Source organism: Molothrus ater, chromosome 2, assembly GCF_012460135.2.
Source record: "Molothrus ater isolate BHLD 08-10-18 breed brown headed cowbird chromosome 2, BPBGC_Mater_1.1, whole genome shotgun sequence".
NCBI lineage: Eukaryota > Metazoa > Chordata > Aves > Passeriformes > Icteridae > Molothrus > Molothrus ater.
Window position 1 is genome coordinate 32826066 of NC_050479.2, and position 23815 is coordinate 32849880.

At 38.6% G+C, this 23815-nt stretch overlaps 1 protein-coding gene across 1 annotated transcript in view; it reads left to right on the plus strand.

Annotated features, from left to right (window-relative positions):
- The first annotated feature begins 760 nt into the window (after positions 1-760).
- The window catches only part of GABRG3 (gamma-aminobutyric acid type A receptor subunit gamma3), a 304616-nt gene continuing 281561 nt past the window's right edge, over positions 761-23815 (plus strand). The window contains exons 1-3 of the mRNA XM_036382165.2: positions 761-1214; positions 4357-4505; positions 17776-17843. Of these exons, the coding sequence (XP_036238058.1) occupies positions 1162-1214; positions 4357-4505; positions 17776-17843 (270 nt within the window). The 5' untranslated portion in view covers positions 761-1161. The remainder of the gene's footprint in view (positions 1215-4356; positions 4506-17775; positions 17844-23815) is intronic.

Consider the following 23815-nt stretch of genomic DNA (forward strand, 5'->3'; position numbering starts at 1 on the left):
TCTGTGTATACATTTTTCTGGCATACCTTGTGCACATACATGTGTATCCATGCATTGGTACAGTGCATGCAAACTTCTGCATGCATCCACCTAGATACAGAGGCACACCGAAACACACTGCCTTGGGTTTGTCTATCTGTCCGTGCAAGCAGCCGCACCGATTACACGGATCTGCGCCTGTGTGTACATCGGGATGCCCTCGCTCCGATCACCCCGAGACCAGCACCCGATCCCTCTCCCTCCTTGTGACGAGAGCACCTCCAGCCCCGGGCGGTGGGGGGGCTTTCGGCAAGTAATTGTGGGGTTTGGGCGTGAGGGGATCCCGCAAAACATCGCGGGGATCCTTCCACCGGCTACCCTGTCCGGGGCATCGGGCTGGTGATGTCGGGGAGAATTCCCGGCTGCCGAGTGACTGCGGCTGCCGGGTTTGCTGCTCCCCCTCTCTTGTGTGCGTGTGTGTGTGCGCCCGCTGGGGCGGGGGCAGGGTTCACTTCCCGGCTCCTCCACTTGCCGGCGAGGCGGGAACCTGTTGGGCAGGGAGCGGGGACGAGGTGCTCTCCGATGCGGGGCGGTCCCCGGCAGCGCTCCGGTGCCGCGCTGCGGGGCTGGCTGCGGGCAGGCGCTCCGGGGGGGGCAAGGTGCGCCCCTTCCCCCCGCCCCGGCCCGCCCCCCTCCCGGCCCGGCCCGGCCCGGCCCGGCCCGCCCCGCGGCTCCCGCGGCCCGGCGGGGCCGGGGCTGCTCGGCGCTGTGCACCGCCCGGGGGGCACGGCCAGCGCCAGCCCGGGCAGCGGGAGAGGCCGCGCCGCTGCTCCCGGCTGCTGGCTGCCGGCTGAGGGGACGCGCCGCAGCTCCGCGCCCGCTGAACACCTGTCAGCCCGCGGAGCCTGATTTATACCTGGCCTCTCCGCTGGGGATTTCCCCCTCGTTCCACTTCTTCTTCAGCTGGTTTTTTTTTTTTTTTCTTCTTTTCCCTCTCGCCTCCCCCCTCCCTTCTCGAAGCGTTGTGGAAGAGAGTGTTTTCTTCAGGGTATTAAGCTGAGAATACAGAGGAGGAGAGGTTCAGACCTTTACCTCACTGCCTCATTCTCCCTTCCATGTGAACGTTCTGCACCGTTTCCTTCATCCTGCCGCACCTCTCACCTGGCCAGCGCTGTCCGGACCATGTCCGCTAAGCTCCTGCCGGTTTTCTTCCTCCTCTCAGTATTCCACGCTTGGTAAGTCTGCGCTCCCCTCGCCTCCCCTCCAGCCCCTCTCCTCTCTGCTCCGGGGCTGGAGGGCTGAAGTCCCAGTTGCCGGAGTTTGCACAATATTCGGCACCCAGGAAGAACAGTGGGCTCTCCCCACCTTCTTCCGCGCCGTGCCGGGGCTCTGCTCCCAAACACCGCTTACCCGGCTCCCATCCTGGGACCCGCCCGGCACCGGGTGCGCCCGGGGCGGTGGCACCGCCGCCGTCCCTTCCCGGCCTCGTACGAAGCCGGAGGTCGCCCGCGGGGGCCCTGTTCTGAGCCGGCCCGGCAGAAAGTTTCCCCCTCGGGCGGCTGCCGGCACCCGGTGGGACAGCGGCTGGAGCTGCCCGGGCTCCCCTCGCGGCCCCAGCTTCCCTCCACGCCATCCCCGGGGGATCCGCGGGCAGGGTCGCCGTGAGGGATGAGCCGCGGGGTGCGTGATCCCCTGGTCCCCGCCTCAGGGCCGGGAAGGGGGTCCGGTATCCATTCTTAGAGGCCAGAGGGGCACAGCCGGCAGCGTCAGCCCCGACCTTTTGGATTTCGGTCTTTTTGGTTGTCCGGGGCTGTCGTACACCCTCACAGAATAACCCAGGCAGAGGGGTCAGCTCCGTTCCCCCTGAAGGAACCAGCACAAATCAGGCTACAGGCATGCTCAAAGGCCTTCCCCTGTCCTCCTTGGCAGCCTGCCCCACACCTGAGTGGCGTCTATCTCCTAAATCCCCACAGGAACTAGAGGATGCTTCTTGCCAGCCTCCACAGCAGGTGTGGGACACACCTATTGCAGGAAAGAAACCCTTTCCTGACAACCTCTCAGAGTTTTCTAGACTTCCTTCCCTGCAGTTTATGCACAGTCTCTTCTCTGTCTCCTTACAGAATCAAAACTGATGAAGAGTTGGGGAAAGGCATGTAGCCTTTCTTCCTTCCTAGTTTGAGACTGGTTTGTCATCACCCTGTAGTTATTTCTCTGGATCACAGGAATATGAGAGGAATTGCCAGTCACCTGTAGGGTTACAAAAGAAAAATGCAGCCTCAAGTGCCTTGAAGGAGCACTATTGCCTTAACTATGTGGAGACAAGCAATGGAAGGGAAATAATAACTTCTTAAGGAAGAAAGCAAAAAAGCTTGAAAAATACATGTCTAGTGTATTAGTCTGATCCACTGTGAAACCTCTTCCACCACCAGTCTTAATCTAGAAGATAGGTAAAGATTTAAATGGTTTGGAGGTACTTTCTAGGAAAGAAGCTGCTAGAGGGAGGGGATCTAAAAGGTCTGACAGTGCTTTGTTAGACTCTTGTTAGTGACTTGTTTTAAAGCAGCATCTCCCTGAAATAGGAATCATGATACTGCTTGAACTCAGTTCACATTTCCAGGTGCAGTCTGAATGCCTGTGTTAAGTTGTGGTGGCTGCAGCAGAAGAAGACATATGAATTGTCCTTCTTTGCTATCAGCAATTCAGCACCACTGCAGAGCTTCAGCTCGGAAATATCAACCATGTGTGTTTGGAGATGATACCTCCTTTGAGAATGGTTCTGTAACCATCAAGGAGTATTAAGACACAGGGCTTATCATGAATCTGATGGAAAAAAAAATTCTCCCAAAATCCTCTTGATTTTTTCAATGCTCATTGGGTGAATTAGAAAAAGAAAAAAAACCTCAAGTTTTTAAAAAATACAGCCCAATAACAGAAAAGTAGTGGTTGTCTATTCAAAATTTTGTCCTAAGTTTTCTCTGCTTTTACAGCTTAGTTATATGAGCTCTCTTCAGAAAATCCCCAGGGTCTAGGTTTAAAAATTATTTTTCTATAGAAATTGTGCCTACAGCAATTGCAAATTGTGAGGTCATGTTAAGTGATTCGTGGTTAATCTTTAGGGGCATATTGGCAGTTTCAGTTTAAAGTTTCATTATGTTCTCAAATTGTGGTCTTCGAGCAATGTGAGGGTCGATGATGCTCTGTGATTAAATTTTTATTTTTGTATTAGTTTTTTTTATGTTCACATAGAGTATTTATCAAGTCTTCTGGACATCTGAGGTATTTTAAAATACACTGGTGTCATTATGGAGAAAAGGAGAAGGAGAGAAAGAAAGTTGCACAGATGTATGTAGCACATCCCATGAACAAACAAGGCTTGTTCCTCTCATTCTCCACTGCTTTGCACCTCACATAATTATTGACATTTATGTAAAAAAGTTGCAAAATTATATCATATCCCCTGGGCAATTGCAGGTTGAAATAACACATGATTCCTTACATAGGTTCCACCACTGAGGTTATCTTTTCTTCTAATAACTTCATCTTAGTCTTCATAGATTTTCTCCAGTGAGAGGCATCAAACAGATTTGGTTTCTAAGATACCAAAAGATACATCTGATGAAGATATCGTCTTCAAATCAACATTTTAAAGTCTGTGCACAGAAAGCTGCACAAATGAAATTAGTCTTGTGTGAAAATAGCTCTTGTTGTGATTTCTGGCCAAACTGTAGTTTCATCACATTTGCATTAATATAGCCTTAAAACAAACATAATCCACCTATAAATGAATAAAGTTGCAACTCTTGGTGTAGTACTGTTTCTAAAAAAAGTTACTAAAGCTGCAGGGAAATTCAGATTAATTTATTCAATGTGTTTGTGTGCTTATGATAATCCATCTCAAATTCAAGGAATGAGCTCTTAATTCTAAGCCTTGTAATACATTAAACTCTGAAATTCATGCACTGAGAATATAATAATTTATTAATAGGATAAAATGATCAGGAAGTATTAACAGATCTGAATTTTTAATACTCTTATTAGGCTTTGTGCAAGAGATGAATCAGTTGTCTTGATGTATTAATAAAGTAATACTGCAGATGTTCGCTCTTTGTAAAAGTATATTGTAAACTAGTCAGAATAGGTTCATTAAAATACAGGATATAAAATAGTACTTTGATAGCTGTATTATCTTCTAGAGTATAAATTTTGAAGACATTTCCAGAAGACAATTTCTAAACAATTCTCAGTCATGACCCAACCACAGATACTCAACAATTGTTGATGGGAAAATCCTGTTGCACCTGTTGCATCCTGCTGCATCCTGTTGCATTCTATTTTAGTAATGTAAAATAATACCTGTTTGTTTCATTTGTTTTGCAGTTCTAGAAAGGTCGAAGACGATGAATATGAAGATGGAACAACTAACCAAAACTGGGTTTTAGCTCCAAAAACACAAGATACAGATGTGACTCTCATACTAAACAAGCTCTTGAGAGAGTATGACAAAAAGCTGCGGCCAGATATTGGAAGTAAGTACTTCTTTCTGCACAAGTGAGGATAAGCTTCTCTGGATGCAGAGTAGATAGGTTACTATATTCTGGAAGTGTGCACAAATAATCTGGGGAAGTGTAGATTAAGTTTTTTTGGCTGAAGTTGATTTCCAAGTATTTTAAAAATGCTAATTCTCACAAGGAAATCTGGTGGTAGCTTGGGGTCCTAAAATTTTGTTGGTTTGTACAGAGTTTGTGTAAGGATATGGAAGGGCTAATCCTTAAGTATTCAGCAGGTCTTTGGCAGAGGAACACACCTCTTTTGTCATCCAGTCCATGCTGAAAATCTCACACTCTGAGAAGCAAACAAAACCTCAGCATATTAAAACAGAAAGTAGGACACAGCAAGAGAAGAATGTGCACCTGTTCTCTTCAAAATATGATCCTGAAAGTTATGTTCCTTAATGCAGAGAATAATGCACTGGGATTTGCCTGTGTATAGGGCAACTCCAGAGATGATCTTCCACAAACCAGCAGACATCTCCAAAAGAAATCTTACATAGTCAAAGTGTCTCATGGTCAGCACTACTACATATAAGTATAAAATTTAAATAAGAGCCTGTAGGTACCTGCATATTACCATCTTGGGCTACTATATTGCTTTAACTTTTATAATGAGGTTTCAAATCGATTGTGGTTTTTTGTTTGGGTTTTTGGGTTTTTTTTGTTGGTTTGTTTCTTTGTTTTTTTTTTTTTTGTTTGTTTTATTTTGTTTTGTTTTTAGTGCTCCACCTATTGGAGTTATCCTATTTTTTCTCAGTTTGCACCCCTACAGCATATTGGCTGGTAGCACAACTGCTGCTCAGTTTCTTCATAGCAAGTTTGTATGACAGCAATCAGAGAGAATTTGTCATTTATATTTACTGTACCTTGCATGTGCTTCAGGACAAACTGAGACTGAGGAATACTCAAAATAATCACATAATATAATATATAATATATTTTATATATTTTGCTTTCCCTAGATATTTGCAGGGATTAGAGGAGCATTCCTACCACTGATTATAAGTGCAATTATTTTTTGCTAATGGCACATGTATTGATATGCTTTCTAGGTGATCCCTTTGGATTGGTTTAGAGGGAAGTAAGAGCCATCTATATGTATTCATCATTACAATTATGAGTGTTTCATAGCTACACAATAATGCAACAGTTGCAGAAAAACAAAGACTATCCTCTGGTATTAAAAAGAGGGTCTGTTTAGTTCTTTTTTATAGCTATTACTTTGATTTTCCATAGTATTTACAAAGATCATATTTGATAGATGTGTCTGTTTTTATCCCAAAGTGACATTTATCTCTCTCTACTTCGTTTGTCATGCTGGATTTAGCTATCTTTAATATCTGATGAAGAGATGCTTTAACACACTTTCCCACCTATATCAACATCTGGAAGACAGTCTCAGACAAATTTTTTGATTTATTTTGTACACTGTGTCCTCAGATCACTGACTTAAGGCAGAGGGAATTACATTATGCTTATGTGGGGCAAAGCAATCACTCAAAGTCCCCATATCAGTTGCCATAAAATCAGTAGAGGTCAGACATAACTTACAGCTCTGGGAAGTCATTGTTAGCAAAATAATTCCTTTTGTGTCTCCACAACATTTTGTTTTTGAGAAAGGAGTCAAATTACACAACTGTTCATGTATCAAACAGATCTTATAGTTCTCAACTACATCTGTTTCTATCAAGCATCTTGGTCCTAGGCTGTTTTTTGTCTTTGATAGCAATCTGGCTATTTCAGAACCTGTGCTGAGTGTTGTTCAAATGCTACAGAAGTCAGTTCATCTGTGCTTCCTCCCCTGGTCTCTCTTTGCACCTCTCCTACCTTTGATGCAGATAAATAACATTGCCCTTTTGAAGTTGTGGAGCTGTCGCATTTGGCAAGGAGAACACAAGGGGAATGCTAGAGAATCAGGCATTACAGATAACTTCCCTGAATTGCTGGCTGGTGCCTCACACACAAACACATCGTCCTTTCCATCTGAGAGCTGGTTATCCTCCTAACAAGGTGGTTGACATGTCCTGGCAACAGAATTGTCTTGCTGCCCTGAAGGTCTCAGTATTAATACAAATACTTTAAAGCATAATACATACCAGCTAGAGCACCAGGAAGAAAAGGTAGTGTGCCAGGTAACATAGACCATACAATAAGAAAATGCATGTTTTGGAAATTAGAGGAAGCATGGAGTGAACCCATAGAAGAGGCGAGAAGTGATTCCCAGATTCAAGCAGAAGTTCAGCCAATACTGAGGGTTAAATCCAGGACCCATATACAGTCACCTACTCACTAGGGCCTTTGCATTAGCATGGTACTGCTGGGAAGTAAGTTGTCTGACCCACAGGGCAGGGACACTCACCATTTCATGTCACACTGCTCTTCACTCAGTTTTTCAATCATTTATTGCAAATCCACTATTTCTAGCAGTGTGTAGCTTTAGCTATTGTCCTGAGGAAATTATCTTTGTTCTGAATGCAGTCAGGAAGGCCCAGGAAATACTTTGCACTTTTTAAGGTTAGGATTGCCAGTTTCAGATCACTTGGGAAGACACTTCTGCAGCCAAAAAAGGAGGAGAGAAGGAGAAGACTGTGGTGAATAAAACATATCAAAGTGCATGCTGGCACAGGCAGTGACTTCTCCATGGTTTTCATTCTTCTCAGGGCAACTGATATTTTGGCTAGCTCAAAATAGAGTCCTACCTGGTACAGGCATATTCTGAGTGCCCTTTTGCTGTACTATGGGCACTGGCATTGTCAGCAATCTCATCTCCTCCAGGCCAGCAGTACAGCCATCAGTGAGGGCACTGTGAATACCTAGCTACCCTCTTTCCTCCTGTCACCCAAGCATATCTAAACCACTGTAAAGAGTGTGTAGGTCACTGCTTGCATGCAAGACTAGGACTTTTTTTTTTCCCCTCATCCTGGCCTATGCTTGGCCTCAGCTTGTACATAAGTGGCTGTTGCTCAGATCATAGGCACAATCTACACTCAGCACTTCAGGCATCACCTGCAAGGTTCCAAGACAGTATTTTTAATGAGTGGATTGAACAAACTAAATATTAGGCAAAACAGCTAACCTGTGAAGGCTATTAGCAAAGTGATACCTTTACAGGACCTGTCTCGCTCAAAGGAGATTTCCTTTGATCTTTAGAAACAAAGCAGTGTTTTACCAGCAGGGGAATGCCTGACTGCATCCCCTGTGGCCACACATTTGGCAGATTTCTTGTCTCCATGAATATCATGGCTTTTGAGGGTTTTTATTTTACTGGTGGTATCTGGAAAGTTTCTATTATACCACAAAAAATACATGTCTTTTTGAATTGGGAAAAAAAAAGAAAGAAAGTACTTTATACTGAAGAGCTAATAACAGTGTACTGATTAGATCAAAAAGAAAAGTGTTTTATGATGTAAAGCATCTATTCACCTATTTTTTTACCAGCTACAATTATAGATCTGAGATACTCAGGTCTTTTGCGTGGTATGAAAGGCACCAATCCTAGAAAAAAAACTAAACCAATTCAGAACTATGAAAGTCTTAACATCTCTTCCATAGGCAGGTATTCTGTGTTTTGTTTCAAAGTGCTTTGAAGAAAAGACCTCTTTAATGGATATGCGTCATTTTCTACGTGCAGGTGCAGTAAGACTTGCTACCCTGCAAGTGTGCTTTTTTCCTCCTATGTCACATTGATACAAATCCTAAAATTTGGTAGAGCAGGTTGTGGCCCTGAAATTTTATTTTCTTTTTATTAATAAAATGAAACAGAAATATTAGGCAAACCAAAAGGACGCAGAACGGAATGATGATAATTAGAGCTGAAAATATTTCAGTTTAATTTAGATTTTAGAAATAAACCAGATTTTTGTAATTGATCTTTATTTTTCTTTGATTGACAGGTCTAAAATTTAAATTACAATAAAAACCCCACCACACAAACAAACAAACAAAAACAAACAAAAGAAAACCCAACAATGAAGTGAAATACAGTTTCCTTCAAAGTCATTTTACTTTAATGAAATCTTCCCCTCTCACCTTCCTTCGTGGTCAGCTTAGACCACAACAAAGTTATGGAAAAGAACAGCTACCTTCAGAACCCTACATGGTTTCAAGCTTAACTTCATATGGAATATAATTTGCCTCAAACAGAAAATTTTTAACTAAGTGGAAAGTTTTCCAGTCACATTTCCTGAGTGACCTTATGTGTGGAAACTAATATGTAATCTTTTTCTTTAATTTTGAAAGTTACCAATCAAAAAGTTAGTATATGTGAGGTTTCTTGTGGAAGAATGGCTATGTGACAGGGGCTACGTTCTGGACTAAGAATTGGGAGGATGCAGCTAATCTGGGTCCCTGCACTTGCAAACACTGTGTCTTTGAGCATGGCTGTGGTACAATAACAAGTACGTGAGAGAAACATGAGAAAAGAAAGATGTAACTTCTAAGGTATGAGAAAGAGCTGATATTGTAGTATAGCCAATAGATTGCTTAACTTGTAGAATATGCATGAGTTTATTACTTGTTGTGCATAAAAGTCTGATGCTCTCTTCAATAAACAAAGCTTGGTAAACACTCATATTGAGCATCCAAGTTTCCCCCACCATGACAGTTTCTGAAATGTGCCATTAGTAGTGGGAGGCAAAAAGTCTCACCCTAGATTAGGCTTTGAATGGCAGAGTAGTAAGGCAATTTGTATTTCACGTTTACATCTTCTCTTTCTCAGATGTATCCTTACATTAGGGAAGCCTCTGAATTGCCTATGTTGAAGAAAGCTTCACCAGTCTGCTGTGTTCTGAGACATTTTCAACAAACACCAATTTTGAATTTTGCTTTTAAACCTTCCTTCCTTCCTTCCTTCCTTCCTTCCTTCCTTCCTTCCTTCCTTCCTTCCTTCCTTCCTTCCTTCCTTCCTTCCTTCCTTCCTTCCTTCCTTCCTTCCTTCCTTCCTTCCTTCCTTCCTTCCTTCCTTCCTTCCTTCCTTCCTTCCTTCCTTCCTTATCCTCTAAAATTTTTTGATCCTTGCAGCCTCTAGCAGTCATCTGTGTTTATTTTTTATTTATAAGCCCAAATAAGTTCACTTTGGAATATGAAGTGAATATGACTCCACCAGTTCTAGCTGTCTTGAGAGTCATGCTGGTTATTTTTACTCCTCCAGTATCTTTATAACCATTAGCCATATTTCTGAAGATGAGAGCAGTCTCAGATACTGCTGTGCAGCTCTCACTACCCCGAATAGGTTTGTACAAGTGGAGCTGGTACAAATAGATGGGCTCATTTGAATCAGCATACTCAGAAGACTAAGCTCTGTCTGATGTGCTTTATTGTGCTGTTTGGGACCATTAACAGCAGTCCTCTTTTAAAGCAGTTAAAAGTTTTCTTAGCAACTAATTTAACGAGTTTCTCAGTGTGTGCAAGGAGAAAATCTGTTGGTTGAGAGGAAACAATGTTGGTTTTTAAAGAACATGTCCTTTTCCAGGCACAATCTTATTGAAAATCTTGAGTTCTGAAGCAGTATCACAATCTTTCTCCTGTCTGACCTGCTTTCCTACCATGTCACACAGAAATGAACCCTGAAGTGCATCACAGGCGATTACCACACAGGCTGTCAGGTTATTTTTGCTAGCTGCTGATTGCCACACCTGATGCTCTTTAAATTAGCTCCAGCTAGGTTTCCCCATATGTGGTGACAGAGGGCTGCATATTGCCTGACAGATCAAAATATTTTCCAGATTGTAGTGCAGAGAAAGCTGTGAAGTGTCATGCAAGGTCAAATTACTACTTTCTGCTGTAAGTCCTTTTTGGTGCTAGCCTACAAGACAGTGTCAGGCATCTTATAACATGAAGTAGTGAGAGAGACATTCATTGCTTCAGGATTGATCATCGAGAGTTGTACCTGGAAAGCCAACTTGTGTGTAAAGGTAAAGCACATGGGAAGGAGAGATGGGGTAAATTCTGTTTGTATTATGGCAGCACTCAGGAGGGGAAAGCCATAGTCCTGGATCCAACTTCTGTAGTACTGGGCACTGCAGAAGATTGTAGAGTTTAGTCTAATTTAGATTTATATGGAAGAATAAACTTGAATAGCCTGTTGTTGAGGACACAGAGTGCTGTGGCTAAGAACTAGTAGGAAACAGGGCTGAATATAGTGATAGCTCAATGAAAAAAAATAATAACAAAAAAATCAGAAATGATTGATTTTTCTCACTGATACTTCTCTTTTTGTTCTTTTATGTTGGGGTGGAAGTGGATTGTCTTCCTTTCAAGGACTTTTGTTCTGATTTAGCCATCTAACTAGAAATCCTCAAGAAGAGGAATGTTCCTGAGGAAAGAATTGCTGTTCAATGAAGATGAGAAGAATCTCTGTTCTAGGTGGGATGATAAAAGGGATTTCTTCTGATTCTGCAGGAGTTCTAATTATCTACCATTTTCGGGAACTGGTGCTTTCTTTTGCAGTGTTGGCCATGAACATTTCTAGAATATTAATAGCAAGGTTGGCAACTTAGGGGTAAACTACTCTATAAAACACTCCAAAATACCCATTTCCAGTTTTTGTGATACATGTTTGAGTTTTGAATGATTACATAAACAAATAGTCTAAGTTTGATGCTGGTCCAGTGCATTAAACATAGGCTCTTTCAAAATCCTGCATGGGAGCAACTCTGATTAGGACTGGATCTTGACAATGAGCTTTCTTCATGCCTGAATTCTGCTTTTCTGATTGCTTAACCATGGACTGAGTACGGGAAATTTTTACCTTGGCTTTCTGACCTGCTTTGGTTTGCAGCTTTTCAACCCTCAGGGGAAACATCCTACTTTTTATTCATCCTTTTCTTAGGTAAAATTTTAATGTGCCATACTGAAAGTGTAAGTAGAGAAATTTTAGTCCAGTGCTTTGAGCCTGAAGCCCTACAAGTCAATGTTTCTGCTTAAAACTCTCCAAAGAACCCCAGTTTAATTTTTTTTTTTTTTTAGATCACCTAATTTAAATCAAATGCTGGAAAGCAACACTTTAATTTTAAGCTTACTGTACTTCACTACATAGAAATATTTTAGTATTCAAACACTGTTTTTCTGAATTTACCTAATAATTTACTGCCAATAATTTATCCCTGCTAATGCAGTTTTTTGCCTATATAAAATGGTCCTTTATCTCATTTCTAAGAAGCCACTTGTATCTTTGCAATGCTTATGTCTTCTTATGTCTTCTTATGTGTAATCTCTGAGCTTGAAAAAAAGTACTGCTTTTGTGTTTTACCTAATTACTAAACAGCAAGCTCCCTTAAAATACAGCCTTATCTTTGTGAATGTGAATAATTAATTTACACAGATAACTTCTATTTAGTGTTTTATTTCCTGACAGAGACTATTTGCTGAAATGGGTTAATGCATACACAGATGGAATTTTTTTCTTGAATAGCATTGTAGATAGGAAAGTTTGGTTGACAGTTAATGTTTGCCTAACTCTTAGTCTTAACTGTCACACACAAAACTAAATGTAGAAGATGCTAGTTCTTATTCTCTCTTCTTTTCTATAGCTTCACTATCATGTTTTTCAGTCTGAGAGGATCATGGGAGTATAGCACACAAACTTTCTGGATGCCATGAGTTGAAAGTTAGGTAAGAGTCAGGGAAAGTTTTTACATGAGAAAATTCTTTTCTTCTTATCCCTTCCCTCTCTGATTGCCCAGACTATGCTGTCATTAACGAGGTTTCTTAGTAAGTATTTGTAAAATGCAAGGATGTTCAGTGTTAGTGGCACAAACTAATTGTTCTGTCGTCTTAAAACAGGGACATATTATGTTCTGCACATACTATTTTAAATAGTGTTGCTAATTTTTACATCTGTATAGTTTTCTCATGGCTGCTATTGTTCATCCAGACCGTGGTTGCTAGCTTGCTAGACTTTGCAGGAACAAATTCTGTTATTGTTCAGTCTTATGATATCACAGAGGAATTCTCCTCTCTGATGAATAAAAGTAAAACAAAAATTAAAACTGTAGGGATTGATTGAAAAACAAGCCTAACCATTAAGATCTACAGTTTTCTTTCCACAACATAATACTTGAAAAATTACAGCTTGTGCATTAGGGAATGGTAAATGAAGGATGAAAGTGCTGAAGGTTGATTGATAGTTATGGTGGGAAATGAAGAATAAAAGTGATTTGTAGTTAATTGAGGGAGTCCGTTTATGTGCACACTGTCATTCACACTCCTGGACAAAATGACAACCAAACCTAGCATGTAAAAAAAATACTGTTTTCAGAGGACTGTATTCTCATCCTGGTACTGCTTTAATCCAAACTTTCTTTCTTCTTTTGATTTTCATTTGCAGTTCGTTTTGGTAGTTTGAACCTAAAACATATGGATGTCATTTCTGTCAGTTTCTGTGTCTGTAGCAAGTCGAGGACTTGGACATCTGTTTTCAAGCCCATTATCTTCCATACAGGAGGAATGAGGGTTTTTAATTTTCCTCACTGATAGATTCATAGCATTGTAGAAAAGAGCCATTGAATAATTTAGGTTGGAAAAGATTCTTGAGTCCAACCCTTAACCTAGCACTGCTAAATCCAAAGCCTAGACCGTGTCCTTAAGTGCCACATCCACTCATCTTTTAGATACTTCCAGGGATGGTGGCTTAACACTTCCTGTTACCAGGTTTTTCTTCAAATGTGGTGATTTGTTGTAAAATGGAGATGTGGTAGCCAACAGTATTTAGTCTTGAGGAGTGACTTGTTGGCATAGTAGTTTGTTTTATAGGAACAGCTAGGCAAATAGATGTTGCCTATAAGGTAGTGTAGGAAAATTGGAATAGTCATCATCACCAATGCAAAGTAAAAATTAACACTATAATCACTACTATTACAGTTACCAATAACTGTGTAATGATTTATTACAGCTTTGTCCTAATTTAAAAATAGCAATTTATGTGGTAATGAGAGAATGTAAAATATCATTATAGAGCAATATAAAAAAATATCTCATTACTGCAGAGCCAATCTTGTTAGTCATTTGTGTTCAGAAGTCTTGTGAAATTTGGGCAGAACTCAAGTGGCCCTGTAGTTCTTGAACAGAGATCATACTGTGATTTTTATGTAGTTATGTGCCTTCTAAAAATCTGGTTCTTGTTGCTTTGCTTCTATAAATGTGTATTGGTCTACAACATTTTTTATCACTGATGTGTTGGGTAAAACCAGAATAAACCTGGGTGTTAGTTGAACAATGTAAGAAAGGTTAACTCTCAACAAAAAATAATTTTATTTTAAAATTTATGACAACTCAGTAAGACGTACTCCATTTAATTGAGCTTGTAAAAATATTTCCCAATATTAAAATGTTAAAAATATTTCTAAATATTTGTGATTTATGCAGGAACATTAGTGCTATTTGGACAGACTTCAAATGTGGAGGAAGCTTTCTGTAGGAAGAAAAGTAGTTTCATTCATGAAATAAGCATCAGTTCTGAATAGTGGAGATCTATCAAAAGATCTCTTTTTTAAAAGGACAGGATAATTCAGAGTAGTAAATAAGCATAATAAAATTACAGGAACTTTTTCCAGCTTTTTCCCCCTACATGACATGAAATTGTATAACATTCCCTCTTTTGATTTACTCAAGAGTCTTTTAAAATTCTCTTGATTTATCTGTTGAGTTTTTTTATACACATGATCAACTCACATGTGTCCAACAGTAATGTCTTCATGGATTTTAATGAGATTCAAGCTCAGGTTCTGTTTTTTTTCACCAGTGTAAATCCACAATGCAGGACTGAAAGAATCCTGTGGTTATCCTAGATGTCTTTTAAACTGTCAGGTTTTTTTTAAGTTTGTAGGCACTACTTGTTGGTAGTGTCTTTGCACTGTGATAGTTACAAAGCTGACTGGAATATAAACACTATCTGTCTCAAAGCCAGGGCATTTGGATCAGATGACCTTAGTTTTGTTTAAAAACATTTTGATTGGGTTTATAAATCCCCCATCTCAATTAAAACCAGCATGTTTGAAGATTAAATGATTGTGAGAAGAAGCTGGGTTACCTTAGGTAGCACTGAGTAGCAGTGTAACACTGCAATTACTCAGATGTGCTTACACTGTCTTTTAGGGAAAGTTACTGCCAGATATTAAATAGCATTTCAGAGAACTTTGAGAAGGCTGGTACATTTGTTGACAACCTTTAATTGCTCTCTTGTATGTTGTATAAACATGGTTCTGCCAGTATTTTTTCTAAGTTTCTGACCAGCTCTTCAGGACCATCTTGGGTTTAGGCCAATAACAAAACAGTACAGTAGCTGAGTATCCATATTTAATCTTACTGTCAGCTTTTAGTGAGGTATTAACACTTTAATTGTTCTGTCAACAACACTGTGAGCACTCTTCTAGTGCAAGAAAAAAAGCTCCATCTGCAGCTCAACAATTCCATGTGTGGCTTGAATTCCTTCATGAACTGAGCATTCACAAATGAATGCAATACCCAGAAAATCTGAGCAGGCATTGAAATTGCAGAATCACAGAGTGGTTGGAAGGGAGCACAGTGGATCATCTGGTCCAGCCTTCTTGATAGTGTAGCTATTTCATATTTCCATGAAACTCAGTTTTATTTGTAAGAGCACTGTAGGGTGAGTTCTTTCTAATAAGACATGATAACATTAAGACTCAGTTATTTCCTTTTTCATAATACATTTTGGAGGAAATAATCTTAAAACCTTGCTATATTTTGGTTGGCATTTGAATTAAAAACTTATGATAATGAATCTAAAATTTATACCTGATAATCCCTTGTTTGTTTGTATGTGTTTATATCCGTCGAAGACCACAGACAACAAGAACTATGCTTTTCTGTCTTTTCTTTTAAAACCTGAACAAACATTTATCATACAATCAAATTACAATTGTATTTTTTACCTCTGCCAAGGAAAATTAAAAAAAATTCAAATAAACTTTCAGTTAAAAAAAAATTGAACAGGTATAATAGCTTACGTGTATTGTTTATTGTTTATTTTCAATTTGAATTTCACTGGAAATGTCTGATAAAAGAAGTGACCCTTGTTTAGTGTTCTGTTTCAAGGTTAGACCTTTACTGTGAGTAAGATCAAATTCTCTTTAGCATTAATACACAGTGCTTAATATTTTTTTTTTTTTTTGCAATGTAAGAGAATTTTGTCCAGAACATCCAGGAAAAATTATCACCTCATATTCTATTTATATATTTAACTGCAGTGATTAAACAGATTAAAAAAACCAGATTTCTAGCACTGTGTTCTGGTCTTGAATTTTGTTCCTGATCCTGCCAAGATTCAGTTGCATGCCAATTTGTATCCTTAAGTCTAGTGCCATTAATGTTCACCAGAACTCCTTAGCCTTGAACTTCCAGGTAGACACATGCATAAATCCTATAAGGCTTAGAGCTCTTTATTCCATGAATGCTGTTCTGGTGGAAGAGCTAGCTGTAGTTTCTTGCTATTACCAATTCCTGTGTAATGACATTTATTACTGCATTTTGAGGCAACTCATTACCAGAAGCTGCTAGACTCCTATTTAGTTATTAGCTGGGTACAATTAGAATTGCTTTAATCAGCTGAGCTTGTTCAGCTGAATTCACATTTTCTTTTGCTGAAGGGGAGATCTGAGTTCATCAGCCAGTACTTCAGACACTTTGAAACCATGACCTTAAATAATCCTGGATGTTCTGACCATACACAGTCAAAAAGTATATGTTACTTAATTGTAATTGTAAAAATGAATTAGAGAGAATGGTTATCATCTTTAACCACTGTTTGTACCCAGTTTAATGTCTGGTTTTTGCAACAGGGGATATAGCCTTCCTAATGATATGTACATACAAAGTCTTACAGGACAGGCCAGCATGCAAATTCTTTTTTTCATAACCATCTAAATTTTCAAGTACTTTAAACTACTTGACACCTCTTTGATGGTCTGAAATTTGGGGGATGCAGGCAAAAAATATTAATCTTTACATGTGAAGGTCCCTGTCTATCTATCAGGTGGCTTTAGACCAATTGACTGATTGTTACCTGAGATAAGCTTCTATCAGAACCTTGGTATTTAGCTGTTCCTCACTTCTCTGCTCAGTAGCTTCCCAGAGGAAAGCTTCCTGAGTTTTGCGTGGCTGATATGCCTGCATTTCCTCATTGTAAGAGGGTTAGTGAAAAAAGTCCAAGTCCAATATAGTTCCCAAACTTCAGTGGTTTGAATACTCTCTGGAGATTTTTGAAAACAATGTAGAGGAGAAGGTGCTTCTGTGGAAAGAAAGATGTCCAAAAGAAGCTGCTGGCTTACTAGGGGCAAGTTTGCATCAATTCTCACTATGCAGGTTAAAACAGCATTTATTCTTTAGACTTAGTTTTGAGTCAGCTAACTCTGGAGAAAGTAAACCACTAATTTAGATTTCAATTTAGAGCTTAAGGTATTCTTCCAGCTGGTGGGGCTAGAATAATAGCAGTATAAGTAAAAAAACCTAATGTATCTTTTGGTGTAAGAGTGGTATTATTTTAGAGTTAGATTATGTCACCAATAAGAGCTCAGTAACGTCCAGCAGCTACACTGACACCAAAGATGCTGAAAGAAAGAGAAATCCTAGTGGCTTCAGCAAAAGAAAGGAATACAGAGCTTGTCTTGGCTTATAAAGTCCTTGAAGTCTGAAAACGTGGAAGATCTGACTGAAAATGTGCATTGGCTAAACCAAATCAAATTCAAAAGCCTGTGAATGAAAGAGTGCAAAGGCAATGTCGTCTGAAGGGGATGAATCTGAATTGAAAGAGGAGTTGCTTAGGTTTAGCTAATCAGATTTCATAGAGATTTTGCTCTAAGTTAGGATGATTTCAGGGCTGATGAGATGCAGTAATCTGGAGAGATTTTTTTGATCTGGAACAAACAGGCTAAAGGACCTGAATGTTGAGGCAAAGGGAAAAAGTAATACGCTAGATTATTTCTACTTTCATGTCAGGCATATTAGGTTTGAGCTTTACTTTGAGCTACCATGCCTAGCAGTGAAAGTTTCTTCAACAAATTGCTGCTGACAAATTGGAATCATGATGATGAAGTGGTACAGGTTTTAATTTATGACAATTATTTTTGTTGGGTAGGAGGAGTAGAACCATGTTTTTCTTAAAAATGCATTATCCATATTTTTCAGTAGTTGTACCTGAAAAAAAGAACTTGTGGCTATTGGGGGAAAAAGTATTTAAAGTGATTATTTATGTTGTCTACAAAATATTATTATTTTTTTTTCTCCACAGTAAAACCGACAGTTATTGATGTTGACATTTATGTTAACAGCATTGGTCCTGTATCATCAATAAATATGGTAAGTGACTTACAAAGATTTTTATCTGGATTGCTGATCTTGGCATCAATACTAACTTTGAAAAAGACACTAAATACCACAGTGATAAGTTGTTTTGATTCTGATTTACTACTGTTTTCAGCTATAATTCTGGTTTTTATGTCTCATCAAGAGAACAAACGTGTAAGCAATATTGTGTTCTGTGTTGTCTATTGAAACATGCTGGTAGATTTTCAGTGATAAAATAGCCATCTTAGGAAAAAAAAGTTTGAAGTGAAGTCATTTTCAAGAAAGCTCTTGAGATGTTGTTTCAAGATGCAATCAAATATACAGCTTAATAATGTGGAGTTAATGAAAGTCATCGTGTAATAACAGCATATTTATTTGGAATTCATAATCTCTTCAGTGGTTGCTTTTCTTTCACTGAGTTACCAACAGTCTTGAATGTAAGAGTATAATTTTGAAGAAGTTATTCATAGATGTACTGTATGTGTAAAGGCAGGAGAAACAGAGAGTGTGATTGTGTGGCAATAATAAACCTATGGTTGGTCCCTTGTGACAGTCTGAACTCTAGGTCTTTCCTCAGTGCTGCAGCAACATACTCAGATTTAAAAAGCAAGCTGAATGTTTATGTAGATATAGGGTTATGGGTAGTTGTGGCTGCTTGTGCAACTTTTGAGTTTGGATTCATCATATTATTCCCCTTCTTAAATTAGGTTGATTTTTTTTTAAATACAACTTGGAAATGGAGGGCCTGTTAATATCTTACTGTACTTAGAGATTTTAAAATAACCTCTTCAAAGCAATGTCTCTTTTCACAGTGGCATTCAAAGGCTGCCGTGTACAGTGTTCCTATAAGAATCTAATGAATGCATTGCATGTATCTTTTGTATTTTTGGAAGAAAATCTCCTGAATTTAAAAGGTGTCTGTTCAGCCTTATTCTTTGGTTTTGCCTATAAATGTGAAAGTAGGCAAATCATTGCAGCATATCAAATACAAGGTGGTCAGAGACTCCTATGCACCCTTGTAGTTGAAAATCTGGCAAGTAAACACAGAAACAAATTATGTGCTGTGGACATCTTGGTGTCATATTCACCAACTGTGAAATGTGTTGATTGATATTTCATGTGAAGTCCTGAATGTCAAGCAATGGGAGTAGCTGCTCCATTCTTGAACTAATAAATAGCTAATTATCTTGTCCTTCCCCGATGGCCTACTGTGGATGCCAGTCTGGTCAGGGAGAGAGAAACAGCAATCATTTCTCTCAGTGGCTTCTGGGAATTTTAGGGAGTTGTAGGAATGTGATAAGTTGCTAGTATAAACAATCTGCAGGTGGTGTTTTCCACTTTGTTTTCCTGTTCTTCTCAAGGATGGTGTGTGCGAAAGGTGTTTTTTATTAACTAGCCAATCAAGTGGAGTGTATCGTATCGGTCTATATAAACCAAAGAATCTTTTGTAATAAAGCTTCTTTTTCTGCCCTTGCAGTTGGGTCTCTCGTCTGTTCTTGTGCCATTCTTGGCTCAAGGGTGACAGCATACCATAATGACTTCTCTGGAGAACAATTTATTGGAAGGTCCTTGGCTTGCGTTTACTCTAGGAATGGGCACTCTGTTCCAAAGCAATGGGGACAATGTGTTTTTGCTCTTTGCCTCTCTGAATTAGTTTGTAAGTAGGATTTTGGGGTGCTGGAAGTGTATGTGGAATAATAAGAAAGCATTTCATCAAAACTACTTCAGGTAGAAGGAAAAAAGTTAGTAATATAAGAAATCAGTGGGTTTTGGAAGATTATTCTGGCACAGACTTACTTATGTGTTAACTTTTAGTTCAATATAGCTTTTGAGTTCAAGATACCCAAAATAGATAAATGCACCAAAATATCCATTTTAAAAATACATATTGTATCTCTTTTATAGTAAATGGTCTTGTTAGGATGGTTAATGAGTGTATGACACTGAGATATTTCTTGCTTACAGCTGAAGAAAAAATATGTGTAATGTGTAAGGGCAGAATGATAAGTAAAAGAATGAAATACAAAATTTAGGTATCTGAGGTTTAAGGACTCAAGACTGCATAAAGTTATATTTAAACTTTTGAATAGAAATGGACATTTCTATTCAAGGTGTGCTTCACCTTGAATTCATTTCTATTTCATTTCTATTTCAGGTGTGCTTGTGGACAGTACATCCCACTGAAACTGAATCTGAACTACCTTAGTATTTTTGAATTTCATTTCTGTTCTCAAACTAATTACCAATATAGGAAATTAACATTAGGCACTCAAATGTAACAAAATTTTGTCCAAAAACTCCATTTCTGCTCTGTTACTTTGGAGTTTGTCCAAACATACATAAGAGAGCAGTAATGATCTTGCAGTCTCAAATTTACAGTGAAGATGGCAAGTCCTCACAAAATTGCAGGCCACTGTGCTGTATGATGGCTTGTCTCTGAAGTGGCAGAACTGATTGAGAAGCTTCTTCTCCCCAGTTTGTGTTATTTCAACTGTTTGGCTACAGTATTCAGTAGCCATTATTTGGTCTACTGGAAGAAAAAAATCAAACACTTTTTGGAATTAAAAATAATAATTTATTTACTTTTAAGTAAGCAGTTTTTCATGTAGACTGTGAACCACTGAAGCATGGGTACACAAAGAGTTGAACAGAAATAGAAGCTAGAGATTACCTGTGTCAGAGGAAGAGGAAGAAAGGAAGAATGGATGTCTTCAGTCTGGTGTCTGTCATATAACTGAAATTTCAAAAGGAGAGGAATGTGCATGAAAATCTCATTTCAGGAGAAAAAAAAATGGGGATTCTTGGTAGAGCCCACCTATGCTCTTTTTCTCACCAGGACAAGAACTTTTAACTTTCTTCCCCTAAATTATTATTAAAAGTTGAGCTGTTCTGTCCAGGCAACTCGGTAAGATTTATCAAAAAGAGTGATGATTACTTTGATTTCCATCTCTTCTATTTCACGGGTGAGATCATCAACACGTACGAGGCGGACTTTCCTGCTGTGTACTTCCAAACTTAGACCTTAGCTCAATTACTTTTTTCTTAGTCTGCAGCACTTCTGAGGGATAATCATGTGGAGCTTCTCTAGAAATCAAACTCTGCATGTATATTTTCTGATCAGTTTTCATCAGTGATTTTCATCTAGTGGGTGAAACCTAGGAAATAATTTTCTTTAAGATATTTTTTCAATGGGTGTTCAGCTGAACATTCAAGCCGATTTTGTAGAGCAAAGCTTTTCAGGTGTCACTAACTGTTGCAATTATGCTTAGACTTCAGCATGAATATTAATATCTAATGGATTCTTAACAGTCAGGAAAAAGACAGTTGCTATCAGACACCTACTTGTAGCAAAGTTAATCTCAGATGAACTGCATGTGAATACAAGGAAGAATGAATCTTTTTAGAGTGAGGCTGTAACTGCCACAAAGGGAAGAAATATTAGGGACCTCATCAAAAAGGCTTCAAGTCAAAGGAGAGGTCGTGTTCTGTGGCAAAGACACCAAAATCCACAGGGATATATGGCTAACCCTGCATTCCAGACTTTCTGCAGAGAGTTTCTGCCACTCCTCCTAAAAGTCTTAGCAGTGTCTCATTTTCTAGGTACTTTCAATATGTCTATTTTAAACCTCCAGATTTCCAGAAAGAGTAGAACAGTAATGTGGTTGGTCTTCTATTAGAGACTCATAATTATCTTTATGAAGACAATAGAAACTTGTTTTCTTAATAGACAGGGGTGACTCTTCCTTTGTCTGTGACATGGAAGATTTCTTTGGGTCATGGTTTAAAAAACCTGATATGAAGAAATAGGTATTGTGTAATAACAGACAAGGAAAACCAGACTGAATAATGAACTTAGTGATACTAGGAAGTGATTGTGAGTAGCAATAGCTTTAAAGGAGTAATTTCAGCATTTTGAGTTATGGCATGATGTTATGAAATGGTAGATACTATTGTTATTATGAGTATTTTGAATTTAAAATTCCAAGATACATGAATGCCCATTCAAAAATTTTAGGCTGTCATTTTAATAAATGAAAGCCATCTCATATATAATATCTTGCCTGTCCTTTATCAAGAACATAATAGGACTTAGACTCATTTAAAGGATATAAAATCTGGTTTATTCAAAAGTAAATGACAAATGCATTCTATGAGCCAAATTATATGTTCTCGAGTGCACATTATATCTCTTTGTCTTGGTTTTCATCATCCAATAAATTAAGTTAAAGAAATCTGCAATTTGCCATTTCAAGGTGCAATGTCATTGGAGACGTTAGGCTGTAGGATGCAAGATTTTAATTCAATCTTTTCTTATTGAAAATATTTGTTATATCTGTAATTATAATGACTGCTCTACCATATTAGAAAATCTTAAGGATCTTCTAAATGAGTTCTCTTGATTAATTTTTAATTTTAGAATTCATTTGCAATTTTTTTTTCCTCATGCTTTATATTGTAAAGCAGATGTATGAATTTCATATCACTCAGTTTTTAGATATCTGCCTTTTAAATTTTTTTTTCTTTAGTATTTTCCATTGAAAATGGTGTCCAGGAGGCATATGATTTTGCATTAAAACCCATAAGCCATTTTTCATCAACCCTCTGGTTCTTGTCAATAGCTGTAAAGGTTTATAGATGGCCTTGTAAACCATAGTCTTAACATGGCTTACTGTAACCCGGTTTTCTAGAGATAAGCAATACTGGCTTGTCTATAAAAGAACAGAAAAGGGAAAGAGACCAATAATCAAATTGGGAACTAGACATAAATAGTGGGGGAAAAAATCCCCTAGAAGTAGTTTTGTGAGACAGAAAAGTAAACACGCTGAGATTAAATAGACCATTAAACTTCAGTGGCATCAAAGCCTGTGTATTTATGCATTCACACAAACAGGGTTAACTGAGTAGCTACAAGAATCTGAGATTGCAGCACAAATTTCTAGTGAAGGAAGAATTTACGCCTGTGTGGTTTTTGCAACTGGAGTCTCATTTTAACACAGCTGTACAGAAAGAATGTTGAAGAGAGTGTGAAAAACAACTTTATAAACTGTACTTACCTGTCCATAAAAATAGTAATTGGTTGCCTACTGGTCATCTCTTTATTCTCAAGTATTCTTAAATGGCACTTCAGAGTGTTTCTTTTATGTACTTCATAACTTCATTCTATTGTGTCCACTCTCTAGGCTAAGCCATATATCTTTATGGGTGCTATATTTCCCATTTTTTCAGTTAAGTGTTCTAAAATAAAAGCAATTTTTACTCTCTTTTACCCTTTAATGTATTGGTAGACTTCTTTGAACTTCAGTTTCAAAGTCCCCGCATGCTCATTTTGCTTCTCCACTGGACACTATAGGTATCTTAAAGAATAGTCTTGATCTGGAGACTTGTCTAAAGTACTACTCAAAGCTTATGATTAAACCTGAATTTCTTGCATGCTTTCAGTCTTTATTTGTTTGATATATTTGTCTTTCTGTCTATTTGTTAAAATGATTGTTAGAACAGCTGCAATTATAGAAACATAGCCTGCTGAATCTTTCCATCATATGGCAGAGCTACTTTATAGCCAGATTTTATCCCATTTTTAGCCCCTTGTGAAATACCCCCAAGAATTTCCTTTACAGACATCTTCTCAAAGATAGTGCAAGTCACTGTTTGAGCTGATGCCCAGTTCATTGTTAACTTGAAGTGTGTTTTTCTAACTCTATCTCACTATCTCACCTAGTCTATTTATAAAGCAGTTGTGTAGGGAGATGGTTTCAGTTATTTTTGAGGAGTGAGTTTTCCAGTTGATGAGTTCAGAGAATCACTATAATAATGGTATGCCTTGGGCTATTTGTATTTTCCCCTGAAAATCTTACCAGCTCCTTTGTTGCTCTGTGACCTAAGAGAACACTTATGTACTGGACTTAATTTTAGTCTGAGTGGGTCTGTTTGTTTACGAGGACTGATATTCAAATCATACACTTAAACATTTTTCTAGGTTATGA